The following is a 15,885-nucleotide window of genomic DNA, read 5'->3' as shown; positions in this document are numbered from 1 at the left end:
TCTAGTTAAAGGGATAGGCACAATTCATCCTAGGATAATATAAACTAATTAATAGTTTAGGACTGGATATGCCAATCATACTTTGCTAGAACAGCAAGTATGCGTACATATCTAACATAATATCACATCACAAACATAAATAAATAAATAAAGTATTGTAGGTTAAGTAATTACGGAAACACTAATGTGACAACATAATACGACATAGACCGTAAACACAAATAAGACTGCGGAAGAAAAGTAAGTAGAGAGTGTAACCGAGAAAATTATACAAGTTGCCATAAGATGCCTCAAAATAAACAGGGACGTTCATCTATCAGTTGACTAATATAAGAAAAAGGCTCACTGGTGTGATGCAAGACCAGCCCCGTAGAATTTTCTTTCTCCGGAATAAATGAGACTACGATGATGGTATTCAGAATATGATGGCTAATTTTTAGTTAGAGGTAAGTCAATTTCTCAACCATTGAATATAGTTTGTGCTTTCAAATTCGGCATGAATGGTGGGAAAAAGAGAGCAAAATGACATCCAAATATTAATCCAATGGCTCTAATACATCAACTGAAATTTAAACCTTTTTATTTAAAATCAGCCGCCTAAGACATATCCACACCCTTCAAAATATTACACAAATAATGAAACTAACCTCAACGTATTTTACATTTTTTTTCCTTTTCGTTGTAAATTAATCTCGCGCATGTAGTACAGAGTACAGTCGAGTGACACGGCGCTGGTTTACAGTGGCAGCTAGCTTAGTTTCTCGAAAAAAAAAAGGCAGCTAGCTTAGTTATAAATATGTGCAGCCAAGCTAGTGCTGCTATCACGAGTTCCCGATAGCGTAGCGAGAGGTGGCCTGCTACACGTGCAGCAGTACCACCACAAGCACCGCGAATGGAGCCCGAGGCGGCCATGGGCATCGAAGAGAAGAAGAAGAGCAGGAAGAAAGGCGGCCTTAGAACAATGCCCTTCATCTTTGGTAAGCCCCAAAATGAATCTCTTGCAAGTTGCAAATTGGTTTCGAATCAAATTAATCGGTCGCTAGCTTAAGCTTAACTAACTGTTGGAATGAAATCAGCCAACGAGGTGGCGGAGAAGCAGGCGGTGGTGGGTTTCTCGACCAACATGCTGACGTACCTGACCCAGCAGATGCACATGCCGCTGGCCAAGGCGGCCACCACCCTCACCAACTTCGGCGGCACCTCCGCCATGACCCCTCTCATCGGCGCCTACCTCGCCGACGCCTGCATCGGCCGCTTCTGGACCATCGCCGGCGCCTCCCTCGTCTACCAACTCGTACGCGCGCGCGCGCGCGCCCACACACACACACACACACACACACAAATATCCACTCTTTTTTCAATCGAAACGGAGCTAAGCTGAAGCTTAACCGTGCCGGTTTGCAGGGCATGGTCCTCCTGACGGTATCCGCGGCGCTGCCGCAGTTCCGGCCGGGGCCAAACCAGGAGGCGGCGCCGTGGCAGCTGGCCGTGCTGTACGTCTCCCTGCTCCTGAACGCGGTGGGCGCGGGGGGTTACCGCCCCTGCATCGTGGCGTTCGGGGCGGACCAGTTCGACGAGTCGGAAGCCGCGGAGCGTGCCCGGAGCTGGGGCTTCTTCAACTGGTACTACTTCTGCAATGGGGCGTCCATGCTGGTGGCCGTCACGGCCGTGGTGTACGTGCAGGACAACGTTGGATGGGGATGGGGACTCGGCGTGCCGGCCTTCTGCATGGCGCTCTCCGTCGTGGCTTTCGTCTCCGGTTACCCGCTGTACCGGAGGCTCGACCCCGCCGGAAGCCCCTTCACGCGCCTCGCGCAGGTGGTTGTCGCCGCCGTCAGGAAGCGCCGGTTATTAAGGAAGGTCGATGAGCCCGGGAGGTTGTATGAGAACGATGCGCTGGATAAGCCCATCTCCATGTATGGCAAGCTCGTGCATACCGACCAGCTCAGGTACATACACACGTGCCACGTCTTCTTTCTCTCTTTCTTTTCTCGTTTCATTTTATTAATCAAATAAATTGCCGTGCAATCGAAGCATCCCTATCTAGTAGAGCAGTAGTGACGAAAACCATTTCCTCCGCTGTGGTTCCAAGTGGGCCGAAAACAGTGCAAAATGGCCAAAATAGAGTACGTATTATATTAGGAGTGTCCTTTTTTTTTTCTCTGTCAATCTAAAATTAGTTATTTCTCAATTCATAATTATATCCATCTGATTTTCATCCTTTGTACCTGTATAAGCCTTTGTGAATAACCAGATGGTCGTTAGCTAGCATCCACTAAATGGTTATTGTTCCGTCATCTTAAAAATAGCGGAAAACACCACTTGGTGCGGTGGTGGAGTTGTGGTTGCATTACTTCATCCACCAGGTTTTCTCATGTTTGGGTTCCCTTACATCCTTTCCAACAAAAGAAAAAGAAATAGTAAAACTGTGTTATATAGTTTTCATGTTTTGCAGCCAAAGGAAAAACAAATGCCAAAAAGTTCACAAAAATACACTTTGCAGTTGCTGAATTATAATGTAGTAAACTTATTTTAGAATTAGCTGTGAAAAATATAAAAAACATAAATAAATTGGTTACTAAACAAAACAAAAACAGAAAAAAGACATAATTATCAAAATCAATTACATACCTTACATAATAGGAATGCAACGTGAATAAAACATCTACATGATTCAATTGTACAAAGTTATGCGACGCTCTAACGGGCGCCCGATAGTAGCAATAAATTTTGATCGCCCACTCCTCTATTTTTAAGTGTGCTATAAATTCTAAAAATTTGAGAGTGCAGTCAAATAGAAAGGGGCAATAATAAACAGGCATCTTTTCTAGATATTTCTCCCTCTTAACCATGTGCATTAGTTATTTTGGTTTCAACCTTAACAATAATTTTATCGCATGCATTGGGCCATCTTTGCCTTATCACGAGTGTTTTTGGTTTAGTATTAGCGTTTCATTTTGGTACTAGTGTTTTTCACCATTAAATCGACATTTATTTTCTCTTTTTCCGGTGTTGTGTCGGTTAATTTTTTTTTAAGAAAGAGGTCTTGTAAACTCGAATGAAAGGAATACGATGTAAAATTATAGTGGCAAGCTACGTAAAATAAGAACGCAACCCAAACTAAGGAAACAAGCAACCGCGAATACATTTTCTTCTTCTCTACTTTAAATTCGGGGTTTTTGGTGTTTTTCAATTCCGAATGGAAGTTAGTATTACATGTCGGCAGCAACGATAAAAGATTGGCGAGTACCAGTTATTTGTTGCAGCTGTTTAGAGGGCCAGGAGCATCGATGAACAAGAGGACTTAGTCAGCAAATGCGCCAAAAATGAGCACGTTGCTCGCTCCCGTGCTGCACTACTACTGTACTAGTAGTGCTGACTGCTGAGCCGAGACGATAGACGCCGCAGTGGAATTTGGCACGGCTCCAGTTTGAGCTCCGTTCTAGCTGACATAAGTCTTGCTGTCGACATCGTCTTCCCCGTCTCCATAGTCGATTCCAATCTCTTCATCGGCAAAACTTAATCCGAACAACAGATCGAGCGGTCGGCAAATATGCACGTGGGACGTACTCTCTCACCGCCTTAATAGTTAATACCCACTGCAATAACGATATGTCACCAAGCCACTGGCCACCAGGGATTTTTCTTCTTCTGATGAAACGAGGTGGCGACAATGTAGTCGGCGGTGGCAAAATTTCCCAGTGTATAAGCTTAGCATCGTGGTTTCAGCTTCGCGCTGTCAGTTTACCGCTGATCAGACTGTTTCTTCACTCTAACTGTTCATCGTGCAGCTTCTTTGACCGCGCTGCAATCGTCACCGACGGCGACATGGTCACGACGGACGCCGCCGCCACTTCCGACAAGCTGCCTCCAGCCCCCATCCCCAACCTGTGGCGGCTGAGCACCGTGCACCGCGTGGAAGAGCTCAAGTCGGTGGTCCGCATGGGCCCGATATGGGCGGCGGGCATCCTGGTGATCACGGCGTCGTCGCAGCAGCACACCTTCTCCCTGCAGCAGGCCAGCACCATGGACCGCCGCCTCGCGCCGCACCTCTCCTCCTTCCAGATCCCCGCGGGCTCCATGACCGTCTTCACCATGCTGGCCATGCTCGTCACCCTCTTCGCCTACGACCGCGTGCTCGTCCCGGTGGCGCGCCGCTCCACGGGGCTGGACCGCGGCATCTCCGTCCTCCACCGCATGGGCGTCGGCTTCGCCATCTCCGTGGCCGCCAGCCTCGTGGCGGGCTTCGTCGAGCGGCACCGCAGGGAGGCTGCTGCTGCCGGAGGAACCACCGACGCGGGCACGGCCCCGCTGTCGGCCTACTGGCTGGTGCCGCAGTACGCGCTGCATGGGGTGGCGGAGGCCTTCACGTCCGTGGGCCACCTGGAGTTCATGTACGACCAGGCGCCCGAGAGCATGCGCAGCACAGCCACGGCGCTCTTCTGGCTGTCCATCTCGCTGGGGAGCTACGTGAGCACGCTGCTCGTCGCCGTCGTGCACCGGTGGAGCGCTGGCCCCGGCGGCTCCAACTGGCTGCCGGACAACATCAACCGCGGCAAGCTCGACTACTTCTACTGGATCGTGACGCTGCTGCAGGTCTTGAACCTCGTCTACTACGTCATATGCGCCAGGCGCTACACGTTCAAGCCCCTGCAGCTCCTCCACGAGACGGATCAGGAGGGCAAGGACGAGTCCGTGGTAGAGCTGCAAGAGAAGGTTTGAGAGTGAGTTGTATCCAGTGGCGGAGACAGGAAAAAAACACAGGAGGGTCAGAATAGAAGAGATGATTTATTGGTGGAACCGAAGCATAAAAACCGAAGTTTATAAGATAAAATTGCAAAAGTTATGAGAAGGCTTAAGTACAAATTCCAAATATTAGAGGGGGCCAGGGCCCGTGCTGGCCCTGGTGCTCCCTCAGGCCTTGGTTGTATCCATGATGTGTAAGCAGGTACAGGTAATAGCTAGATAGATCTTCCGATATCGATAGTGATGTATGTGTACCTCACATTCTCATGTCGCGATTTGTAAGGAGATCACGAACAGAGAGAAGATGTATCTAGTTCACCACAGCTAGTTGAGAAGAGCTTAACATCTAGGTCCAGCAAAATCTTCCTCGGGTTCCTACAAAATTCTGCTCTCTTTCTTTGTAGCTCATTCCGCGTGATGCGGATCGTTCAGCTTAATTACTTGGCAGTGTTCCACGGCAAATTATGCGATGAATTCCTCCTTAACTCTAAAGAGGCAGCTGATCCCTATGCCATGTTCTGCGCCGCTGTAGGGGGCGTGCCTTTTCTTGATTCTCTCGCTAGCCATTGGCTTTACGTACTGCGGTGTTGGTGGAGAAACATCAATACTTCGATCCGCCAAAGTTCATGGTGACTCCACCGCTATCTAGCCTCACCTTCTCCATCAGACACGTGTCCCTTTTTTTTCTACGTACTGCGGTGTTGGTGGGGAAACATCAATACTTCGATCCGCCAAAGTTCATGGTGACTCCACCGTTATCTAGCCCCACCTTCTCCACCACACACGTGTCCCTTTTTTTTTCTTTTAATCTCTGGGGACATGAAATTAACAGGATGGTCCTCTCTTCCTTCTTCCTCTCCTTTCTCTCTCTCCTCCCTCTCCTCTCCCTCACGACTCACGCTCTCTGCGCCATGGGGAAGCCCGGCCTCGGTGCCTGTCCAATCCAACTCCGTGCAGGAGAAGGAGGACGCCACGCCGTCGGGAACAGCCGCCGTGGAGGACGTCTGGAGCCGTCGGGTCCCTGCACATCGATTGACTGCATCGAAGGTGTAATTTTTGTGCTGATTTAATGGGGATCTTTCTGCTTGTTTAGCGAGGATTCTGGATACCACTTGGTACTGTGATTGAGGATTGAGAGGTACCTGGTACTCAACTGTATAATTCCATTTGTTTGACGTAGTTTAATGTGCATTTTAATGCTAACGTACTAAGATGTACCCAATGTACTAGTCATGTGCCTCGACGTATTTGTGATGTGTCTTGATGTACTTGCATGTGCCTTGATGTATTTGTCATGTACCTTGATGTGTCTCTGATGTGTCTTAATGTACTTGTCATGTGCCACGATATATTTGTGATGTGCCTTGATGTACTTGTCATGTACCTTGATGTGTCTCTGATGTACTTGTCATGTATCTCGATGTATTTGTGATGTGTGTTGATGTACTTGTCAAGTATTTGTTACGTACTGTTGTTTTTTTCTAAAAAAATGTGATGTGCCATACGATGTAGTTCATATACACGAGGTACTTAAAAAATGATAATGTACATGTAATGTACCATACGATGTACTCCTCTCCTAAGTTCATGTATACGAGATATTTGAAAACTGAGAAGGTACAGTTTATTTACCATAATGTACGAAATATGTACTTCAAAACATGTTGTGTACCGCAATGTACTTAAAAATGGGATAGAGATGCATAGAACGAGAAAGAACCAGATAAAAATAAAGAGTTGTCAGTAAAAAAAATACGTGACTGCCACAAGTACTAGTTCCTTGCTAATCTCTCTGTGTCACAAGTACTAGTTTCCTGCTAATCTCTCTATAGTATAGGACAAAATAAATTAATTTGGTGGGCCTGAGGTGAAACATGTGGCTGAGAAGATGGGGCTAGATAGCGAGGGTGTCACAGCCCCCGCGTTAACTTCGATCCCCTGCTTCATCCACATCCTCCCCAGGATCAACCATTGTTGAATCCCTTCTGTTGACAGTCACAACTCACAAACCACCATATTTCCCAGGTCCAGCTTCCTTTCCACCGAACCATGCTGTCCCCGATCAGAAATATTTTGGCGTCCATGTGATCGCCTCCTGCGATCTTCGCTGGCCTAGGTGCAGTATCCTTCAAATCCCCCTCTCTGTTCAGGTCAGCTTCCTCAGAGGAGTGCTTAGGCCATCTCCAGTGCAACGATGCTTGCTTACAAAGGCGCTAAAGGAGAGTAAATATTGTCACCAGATAAAGCGCCTGATTAAGCATCCATCTGGTCCAATGCAAAATAACTAATTCATAGGAGCCTGGCTAAAATCTCCACACGCACAAATTGCTTGAAGTATTGGGTGAGCTCAACTGAAATAGAAGCAGCGATGCCAACACTGTGCTCGGAAATAAATCCCAAACTGATAAAATGGATGTGATTATTCTCCCTAGCACCCGTACCTAGCGACGCATTGGACAAGGTCTCATAGGCCCTCTCGTGTCTAACCCTTCCATCATGAGCACGGCCCCCTGCACGAGTGCGCCTAGGGAGAGGCTCGTCGACGAAACTCTTCTCTTCGCCAAAAGCCACTTGCCATACCGGATTTTTCTCTGGTGCATGCACCCCAGCCTCGCAGTCTCCATAGTGTGACCCAACACTCCACACAACTCACTGAAGTACCCAATTTTCTCATATTTTACATCCAAGAGGAGATGCTTAACACCCTGGGTCTCGAGTGCAAACCTGATCACTGGTTCCTGGACATCGATGCTTGCCCACACTCTAATATAGTCCCCTTCAAACTCTCCACTAGGTTCATCTCCACTCCAGACTTTCCCAACCCTCCTTGCAAGCTTGTCGACCACCGACTATTGGCAGTACAGTGCAGGAAAACCATTGATCTGCGCCCAAACTGGTGCACGGTTCAAAGGGCTCATCCCGGTTAGACCCTCCATTATACTCTAGCACAAGCATCAACCCCGGAATAGCCAAGGTCCTTGAAACATCACGTAAGGCAAATGGTGATCTTATACATTAGAGGTACTCAAAGAGAGGCTGGACCGGCAGGATAGGGGTTACCTGGGGGCTGGGGCTACAGTTTAGGGGTCGCACCCTTAGCCCCCTCCAAAATGTGCAAATTTTCCCATACCATGTAGTATTTACATTTAACCTGGTTGATCTAATGCCTATGGTTCAAAAATACTAAACTCCACAACTGCACTATTCGCCTTTTCTTTGAATTATTATGGTAAAGACCACAATAAGCTACTTATATGTCGAATTTGTGTTGTCTGAACATGACAATTAAATTGTGCATACACTGACATCCCGGTGATAAAACCCTATCCGCCACTGCTATCCCGGTGAATGGTGAGTTGCAGCCGACCGGTAGGTCTAGAGCAGAGGCCAGAACAAGTGGAGATTTCAACCAAGGCTGGCCATGAACTTTTATTCCGAAAGAAGCCTCTGGATGAAACTTTTTTTCCTTGACCTGAACTGCATGAAAACTTGTTGAGACAAAAGGTTTTGGATAAGAAATTTGCTTCATAATGTATAGTCATTTGAGTGACAAGTTGGCATATTTGGCATTTAAAATCTGCTTGAAACAAAACCAAACAGAACACTAGATTGTTATACTTGTCCCTGTGTATCAATTTTCTAGCTCCCTATTTTGTTCTACTAGTCCCTTCATGTAAATTCTGTCTGGCCCCTTAAAATAGTATTCTACAGAGTATATTTCATTTTTTTTCACAATGTAATTTTCTTTCTCCGCTTTATGACATGCACGCACACATATGTATCCAGGTATCCAAGGAGCTGAATCCAGGACCGTAACTCAGACCACTATGCAATGGGACTAATGGAATATCGAGTCTAAATTGGGGTTACAAATTTCTTTAGTTTAAGATTGCACACAAAATTTTACAATTTTTATTAGCTTTAGCTCAATGCAGTGCAATTAAGATTTTCATGTGACCAAGGAATAGTAAACCTGTAAAGAATGATTAGGGTCAAATGTGTGCTAACACCTAATTTCAGTTTGATCTCACAGGGTTCCATAGTATGTGACCCAGGAATAGGACACCGTACAGAAATGATTAGGGGGAAAAGAAATCTGTACTAACATCTAATTTCAGTTTGATCTCACAAGGTTTAAGTAATATAAAACAGCCAAATTTCTTCCAAAAAGAAAAGGCCAATGTCAGTAAAAATCTGCAACCAGTATCTTTGTGTATCACAGAAAACATCTCACTACCCGAAGAAAAGCCATGATCAAACAACGGGAGTAGAGTGCACTCAAGGAACCATACTAACGGTCCTGTCACCAGGAATTTCAATTCTAGTAGTCTGACGAGGGTTTCAGTCTACTGAGTGCTGATATCTCGCTCAATAAAGGCTCAATAGATTGCTAAAAATCATTACAAAGAGAAACATTTAGAGGTAAGATTACCATGTCACGTACAAGAACCAGCCTTCATCACGCGGTGGGCTTGCGGTTGAAGCCCTCGGAGGGATCGAGCGGATCGGCGGGGGAGGGGAGCACGGCAGTGACGGCGGCGGCTGGGGGCCCGACGGGGAGGCGCTGGGAGACCATCTCGTCGACCCTGGCGGGGTCGCCAGAGAGGAGGGCCTCCACGGTGCCGTCGCGGCGGTTACGGACCCAGCCGGCAAGCCCGAGAGCGCGCGCCGTCTCCACCGTCCAGTCGCGGAAGAAGACGCCCTGCACGCGGCCCTTCACCACCACCCGCACCGCCTTGGGGACCGATTGCTGCGGGGGCGGCGGGTTTGCGGATGCGGCAGCAGCCATGGTGCGGCGAGAGGCGGCCGCGGCGGCGGGGTGGAAGAGGCGAGAGCCCGTGGTAGAGGCAGGAGGTAACATTCCGCACAGGTCGCAGGCGTTCTTCAGAATTTGCCGTCGCCTTCGAGTTGGTTTTTTTCTTTTTTCTTTTGGGCAGCAAGTTGGAGAGTTTGCTTAACGGAACAAGGTAGCGTGAACTAATAAACTCTCCTTCGGAAAAAAAAAGTGCCTACGTCTAAGTCGACTGAGAGAGTTTCTCAGTCGATGGCTCAGGGCTGTGTGTGCGCGCGCGTGCGTGTGCGTGTGTGCGTGTGTGAGAGAGTGAAATTTGCGTGCAATTTTTAATTGCCCATATTTCACTTGCAATTTTTAAAAATCGCATCTAAAATTTCACGTGCAATTTTTAAAATCCAAACATGTGGAATTTTAGCCATCCGAAGGTGTAATATCAAATTGCACATTTCAAAATAAGAATTTGCACACAAAATTTCGTGTGCACTTTTAATCATCTGATGGTGCAATATTCAATTGTACATTTCAAAATCCAAATTTGCACACAAAATTTCACGTGCAAATTTAGCCGTCCGAAAGTGCAATATCTAATCGTATATTTCAAAATCCAAATTTGTACAAAAAAACACGTGCAAGTTTAGCCATCCGAAGGTGCAATATCCAATTTTAATATTCAAGATCCAAATTTGCACACAAAATTTCACGTGCAATTTTAGCCGTCCGAATGTGCAATATTTCGAATAAAATAAATGTACAAATTATATTATAATGCTATTTTACATTAGTGAACATATATAAACTTGAAAACAAAGAAAATCAAGAGAAATAAAAATTACAAACAAAAAAATAGTTATAAATAAAAACCGAAAGTAAAAAAAATAGAGCGTCCAGGATTCGAACCTGCGTCCTGCTTACGGATGGCTATGGGTACCCGATACCCGCATACCGACGGGTATGTACCCGTTTAAGATACGGGTATGGTGAGAAAAAATACCCGCGGATACGCAAATGGTAAAATTCTGTACCGACAGGTATGACGGATACGGATATGGTATTGTACTACCCGAACCCGTACACCCATGTACCTGCACTTGACTAGCCAGCCCAGTACATACGTCCATTATTCTTTCCCTAAGGCCCAAACCAATACACATCGTATATAAACCCGGATGCCCTCAGCCCCACTGACCTAACCCTAACCCCCAAATTCCCCGCCCCGCCTGAATCCCCTCCCGTGTCCGCCGCCAGGCCGGGGCGCCTGCCCTCCACCGCGCCGTCGCGCTCACGCCCCCACCTGGCCGCCTCTCCTCCAGCTCTCCGCCTTCCGCTGACGCCTAGCTTCCTCCCCGAGCGGCCTCGCTCCGCCAGTCCGCCGGCCCGCGCCTCCTCCTCCACCAGCCCGCGCGGCCACGCCCCGCCTCCTCCACCTGCCCGCGCGGCCGCGCCCCGCCTCCTCCACCAGTCCGCCGACCGCGCACCTGCCTCCTCCAACAGGCACGACACCTGCCGACTGCGGACGCCAGGGCCGACCCGAGTGCGAGGAGAAGAACGTGAAGCTGTTCGGCGTGCTCCTTAAGGACGCGATGGGTGAGCCATGGTTCGGTGTGCCACCCGCCAGTCCAGCGTGATGAGGACCCGCATGCTCTTTGGGTGCGTGGTTACATTGATGCCTTGATGGTAAGAACGGTTTGCATCAACGTTGTGCTCAATTAGGAAAAACTGAGAAAAGCAAACGACACCAAAGTTCAAAAGATACGCCTGTAATAATTAATTGAGGTATGTTGGAGAAGTAGGAAAATTGGAAGACGAGGAGCACAGGGGAGTTCGTGCTGTTTGAAACGGCGCCGCTGCTGGCTTTGCTCTGTGTTGTTCAGAACGGAAGATTATTAATGCTAGCTAGTTCGACAATGTGTGAGAGTTTTATGATGATGCATACTGATTTGTTTTCTGCTCCTACTTTTTTATTTTCTGTGTGTATGCTGCTGAATTCGGTTTTCTAAATGCTCAGCGGGTCAGGTAAAAATACCCGCGGGTAACCCGTACCCGAGGCGAGTGGCGGGTACGGTTAAATTTCATACCCGATAGCGGTTGAGGGTCGGTCGTCGGTATTGACCGTACCCGAACCCGCTGGTGCCGGAGCCCTGCTCTACATGCACTACATGCATAACACCACCGAACCACCAGACCAACAAACGACTTTTGCCAAATACTAGTTATTATTTTATTTATTTCATCTAAATGTCGCGTCGACTGAGAAAAGTATTTTCTCAGAAGACTGTGCCCTAGCAATTTGAAAAAAAAACTACTCCGGTTCAGTAGACACTTTTTAGGTATAGATACATCCATATTTGGGCAAATTTAAGACAATTAATATGGATAAGAGGGAGTAATAAACTCATGTGCAATGATTTATAAGGGCATCTCCAATAAGATGAGTCAGCTGGTACTAATATGATGACATGTCAAAATTTGATGATGTGGCTGTATAAAGCCGAGGAGCAAAGAAGTAGTGGTTTCTCCCTAAAGAAACTAGTACTACACGCAAACCAAGACGTAAGTAACAACAAAAGTACTATTAGAGCAAGGGTTGTTAATTATATCATGTTTTTGTGGGACCAACTACAATATATTATATATACTTTTGAGGTGTTAGTAACAAGGTTAAGAAACCACTTGTTGGAGAGGTTGTTATTATATCTAATATTGTACATTCTCTCACTCTTCTTAGTACGAGCCTAAGTAATGGTTTGTTGTCTTGTGTGTTCCACGTCATTTAGAAAAGACAATAAACAATGTGGTACAATAGGTCATATCTTATAATTAATGCCTAGATAAATAACATTAATCAAATACTCCTCCCATTTTACAAAGGTTGGCGTATTTTGTTTTTGTTAAGACAAAGTTGTGACCGATGAAAACTCTATTGATATGTGTTTCTACATACATGAAATTTATATCAATAGATTCGTCTTTGAAAATTCTTACTAATGATCATGGTTTTGTATCATATAACTTACATATTAAGAAAAGGCTGACATCATCCCATTTTACGCACCCTAGAGTAATATGGACAATCTGCAAAATGTTTACATGTTCCGGTAAAAGAAAATGCAGTGATCAGATCTCCCGCATGCCGGTCAAAGAATTCGAGACAGAAGCAATTATTCCTGTCAGCTCTAGCAACATGCATGTACCACCGACAAAGATGTAGAAGTGAAACTGGGCATCCACCGACAAAGATGTAGAAGTGAAACTCGGCATGTAGCATCCTGAGTGACAAAATATTAAGTATAATAATGATATGCATGTTGGCCAAAATAAATTGGTAAAATGATTGTCGTCGTTGATATTTTTTCTATACGAAACTAAATGTATATTTAGTCAATGTTATTATTTGACTTTTTGTAAATAGATGGAAAATAATTTTCCAATATTAGTCAATTTAACTTATGATCTTTTTAACAAAAATATCCAAATTACAGATTATTCTGTTAACAAAAGTTATAAGCACTATGATAAACTTTGTTTACCGTATCGCAAGTCAAATTTTTATAGATTTTATTATAATTTTATTTTACCAAACAACTTTGTTTTTGTAAAAAATTAATTTATCATGACCTAAATATCAACATTGTTGTACATCTTTTCATCGCAACACATAATCATTGACACTTTACAATCGCGCATAAAGTTCTTCAAAAGAAGTTAGATTCATAAAGTAAGATAAAATATCGCCCATCCCAGGTGCACTTAGTTCACCACAGTTAGAATTTTAGGAGTCGTGATCAGAGAGATTAGCGTGGAAAAGATAAGATAAAATGGCGTGTGTCACTGTTAGAGAAATAATCATCTACATCAGGTTAACCGGTTCATATAACAAAATGAAACTCAGATAAGCACGTATTCCCAAATAGGGACAGACGCATAAACTGGCGACGAGGGACAAGAATTTTGTTTTTCAACATATGTCGGTTGTTGTACCGTAAGAATGTAAATGTTTTTTTAATAGATTTAACACAAATTGATTTCACATTCTAGTAGTAGAACATACATTTGACATATCATCAAATTAAAAAGTGAGTTAATCTCTGGTAGTCTGGTTCGTTACTATTTGTTGAGTTCATAAATAGTGGCGAGTAGTGTACGCGCGTGTTTGTGAGTACAATAAACATTCTAATTAGGGAGGGGGTTTGGCGGTCACGCGACTATACTTATGGTGACTTTTTAGAGCGAAATTAGTTCGGCATTAGTAGATACTTAATACACAACGGGTTCTCACTCGTCCTCCGTAAATGATTCTGAACATATTCAAAGGTCTTCGTGACAAATAATACGCCATGGAGACTATTATCCGATCCAAATTAATGTATCTTAATATACAAAATTTAGAATTCTTCTGTCGTATGCTTTTGTGTTAAACAATACAATTATCACCTTATTGGTTAACATCAAATCTAATTTATACAATTTAATATAACATAAACTAATTATTATTTCAAATTCATAATATTATATCATACTGCATTAAAGGATGTTATTTATTCATGAAACTTGTATAGAATTTGATGTTTGATTGACATATCCATTTTTACTATAGTCGTTTAACTAGTTACCTATACTGCTATTATAAATTAAGTTATTTTATTGTTATTGTACATCATACTTTATATAAACAACAATATTCTCGAATAACTAAAACAATAAATTAAATAACCGAGTCACCTATCCTCCACGTTATGGTAGACTTTCAATTTAGCGATAACTACGATGAGTATGGCTAGTCTCCAACTATTTGTTTGTTTTACTAGTGTAACTAGTGGTATTAAGTAAACTCAAGAACATTCTTGTCTCTCATCTTTACTCTAACATCTAAAGCTAATCCAACGGATCACTGCTCGCACAAACACATTTATATAAAAAGAAAGAGAAGGCTTTCAAACACTTGGTACAATTTCACTATTGACATTGGACACCATACCAAAGATTCTTTTTGCATACAGATATATATGTAGCACACAAAGGCAATTGGTAGTACTCTAAGCAAGTAGGTGTTCTTCCATTAGATGGATAGACCAAAGAAGCATCCAAAACCTTCCGGAGAACTCAAGTTTACTCTGTTCCAGCGATCTTTTTCTTCAAGGTCTCAATGTCGCTGGCCAACTCTTTCCTGCTTTCCTGTAATCAGTAAGAAAATAAAAGGCATCATCACACGCATACAATTGCCCAATTCAGTTTTTGTTTGGCATTGTGGTGATTTATACTAGTTCTGTTTGCCCAACCAGTTTTTGTCAAGTTTTCTGGCTATTTTTTGATAGCAATTATTAAAAATAATTGAGTGCGGCATAAAGATTTGTTACCTTGAAGAGGAGATAGCGGTACACAAACCATCCGGTGTACCCGAGCCCAACGAGCTCCAGGAGCTTGGGGAGCTGCACAGAAGACACAAAAACAATACCGTCAAAGCTCAGAGGGGCAAAATTGCGCAGAAAGCAAGAGGTGATTTCGTCACCGGGGACACGTACCAACGGCACGGAGTTGATGGCGCCAACCACCACGGTGGTGAGCCAGAGCGCAACCACGGCGCCGCCGCCGTACAGGAGGAAGGTGGGCTTGTCCTCAACCGCTTCCCACTGCAACACAGAGCACAAGCGTGTCAGGAAGATACTGGATACGCACATTGCACCACACTGATACGCTCGTTTCGAAATCCGTACGAACCTTGGCTTTCAGGTCCTCGATGAGCTCGTCGCCGCTCGCCGAGGTGTCCTCGGAGGCGGCCTTCACACGGAGCAGAGACGTCCTCGGCGCATCTGCAGATGAGGGACGAAGCAACCTGAGCCCAGAAATTAACGTTCCATGGACAATCTCCAGTCGATATTTACCTTGGAGGCGGAGCGGGTGAAAGGCGCGCCGCGGGAGAAGGGCGGAGGGGGAGCGAGGAGCGCCGGCGCCGGCGGTGGGGAGGCGTGCTCCGCCGTGAAGGGCCACGGAGTACGCCGTGGTAGCCATGTCAGTGGCTTATCGCTAGTGCTATTCCTTCTCGGCCTCTCGCTCTGTCTTCCGCTATGCTATCTACAAGCCAAACGAAAAAGCTGGGGCGGTTGTGGTTTAGGCGGTGCTCTTGTGCTCGTGTTTGGAGTTTGGACCCTCTCTGGATGGTGACGTGGCCGTATGCTTGGCTGTGATTGGCAGTCCCCCTATCTTCAAAATCCATGGATGGCCTCCCATTGCAGAGGAATAAGATTGGGGAATGCAACGTCCACCTGTACTTTTTGTTACTCGCCTGGCTGGTGTAAACCTTGCCATTGCAGTCCTTGAGAATAATTAGGTATGATCAATTAGAATTA

General features: G+C 45.2%; 3 protein-coding genes across 5 annotated transcripts; 1 reads left to right on the top strand and 2 right to left on the bottom strand.

Moving 5' to 3' along the window:
- Positions 1 to 500: 500 nt before the first annotated feature.
- LOC100840481 (protein NRT1/ PTR FAMILY 3.1) lies at positions 501 to 5,107 on the top strand. The gene is made up of 4 exons (XM_010229471.3): positions 501 to 977; positions 1,077 to 1,294; positions 1,405 to 1,949; positions 3,792 to 5,107. Exons 1-4 carry the CDS (start codon positions 893 to 895, stop codon positions 4,720 to 4,722), a joined length of 1,779 nt encoding a protein of 592 aa, XP_010227773.1. The 5' UTR covers positions 501 to 892; the 3' UTR covers positions 4,723 to 5,107.
- A 2,630-nt stretch (positions 5,108 to 7,737) lies between these two features.
- LOC100837969 (acylphosphatase) lies at positions 7,738 to 9,705 on the bottom strand. 3 transcript variants are annotated; one of them, XM_010229470.2, is made up of 2 exons: positions 9,179 to 9,705; positions 7,738 to 8,234 (listed from the first exon to the last, which is right to left on the bottom strand). In XM_010229470.2, the coding sequence occupies exon 1, from the start codon at positions 9,605 to 9,607 to the stop codon at positions 9,206 to 9,208; it is 402 nt and encodes a 133-aa protein (XP_010227772.1). In that variant the 5' UTR covers positions 9,608 to 9,705; the 3' UTR covers positions 7,738 to 8,234; positions 9,179 to 9,205. The 3 variants fall into 3 exon arrangements, with proteins under 3 accessions (XP_010227772.1, XP_003563979.1, XP_014753035.1); XM_003563931.3 differs by having other exon boundaries at positions 7,738 to 8,223; XM_014897549.2 differs by having other exon boundaries at positions 7,738 to 8,218.
- A 4,725-nt stretch (positions 9,706 to 14,430) lies between these two features.
- Positions 14,431 to 15,659, bottom strand: LOC100837661 (protein CURVATURE THYLAKOID 1A, chloroplastic). The gene is made up of 5 exons (XM_003563930.4): positions 15,421 to 15,659; positions 15,257 to 15,348; positions 15,061 to 15,168; positions 14,896 to 14,967; positions 14,431 to 14,713 (listed from the first exon to the last, which is right to left on the bottom strand). Exons 1-5 carry the CDS (start codon positions 15,545 to 15,547, stop codon positions 14,648 to 14,650), a joined length of 465 nt encoding a protein of 154 aa, XP_003563978.1. The 5' UTR covers positions 15,548 to 15,659; the 3' UTR covers positions 14,431 to 14,647.
- Between the last annotated feature and the right edge of the window lie 226 nt (positions 15,660 to 15,885).

This window comes from Brachypodium distachyon, chromosome 1 (assembly GCF_000005505.3).
Source record: "Brachypodium distachyon strain Bd21 chromosome 1, Brachypodium_distachyon_v3.0, whole genome shotgun sequence".
Classification (NCBI taxonomy): domain Eukaryota; kingdom Viridiplantae; phylum Streptophyta; class Magnoliopsida; order Poales; family Poaceae; genus Brachypodium; species Brachypodium distachyon.
The sequence above is the reverse complement of the archived record's forward strand: the minus strand, read 5'-3'. Positions and strand labels throughout refer to the sequence as shown.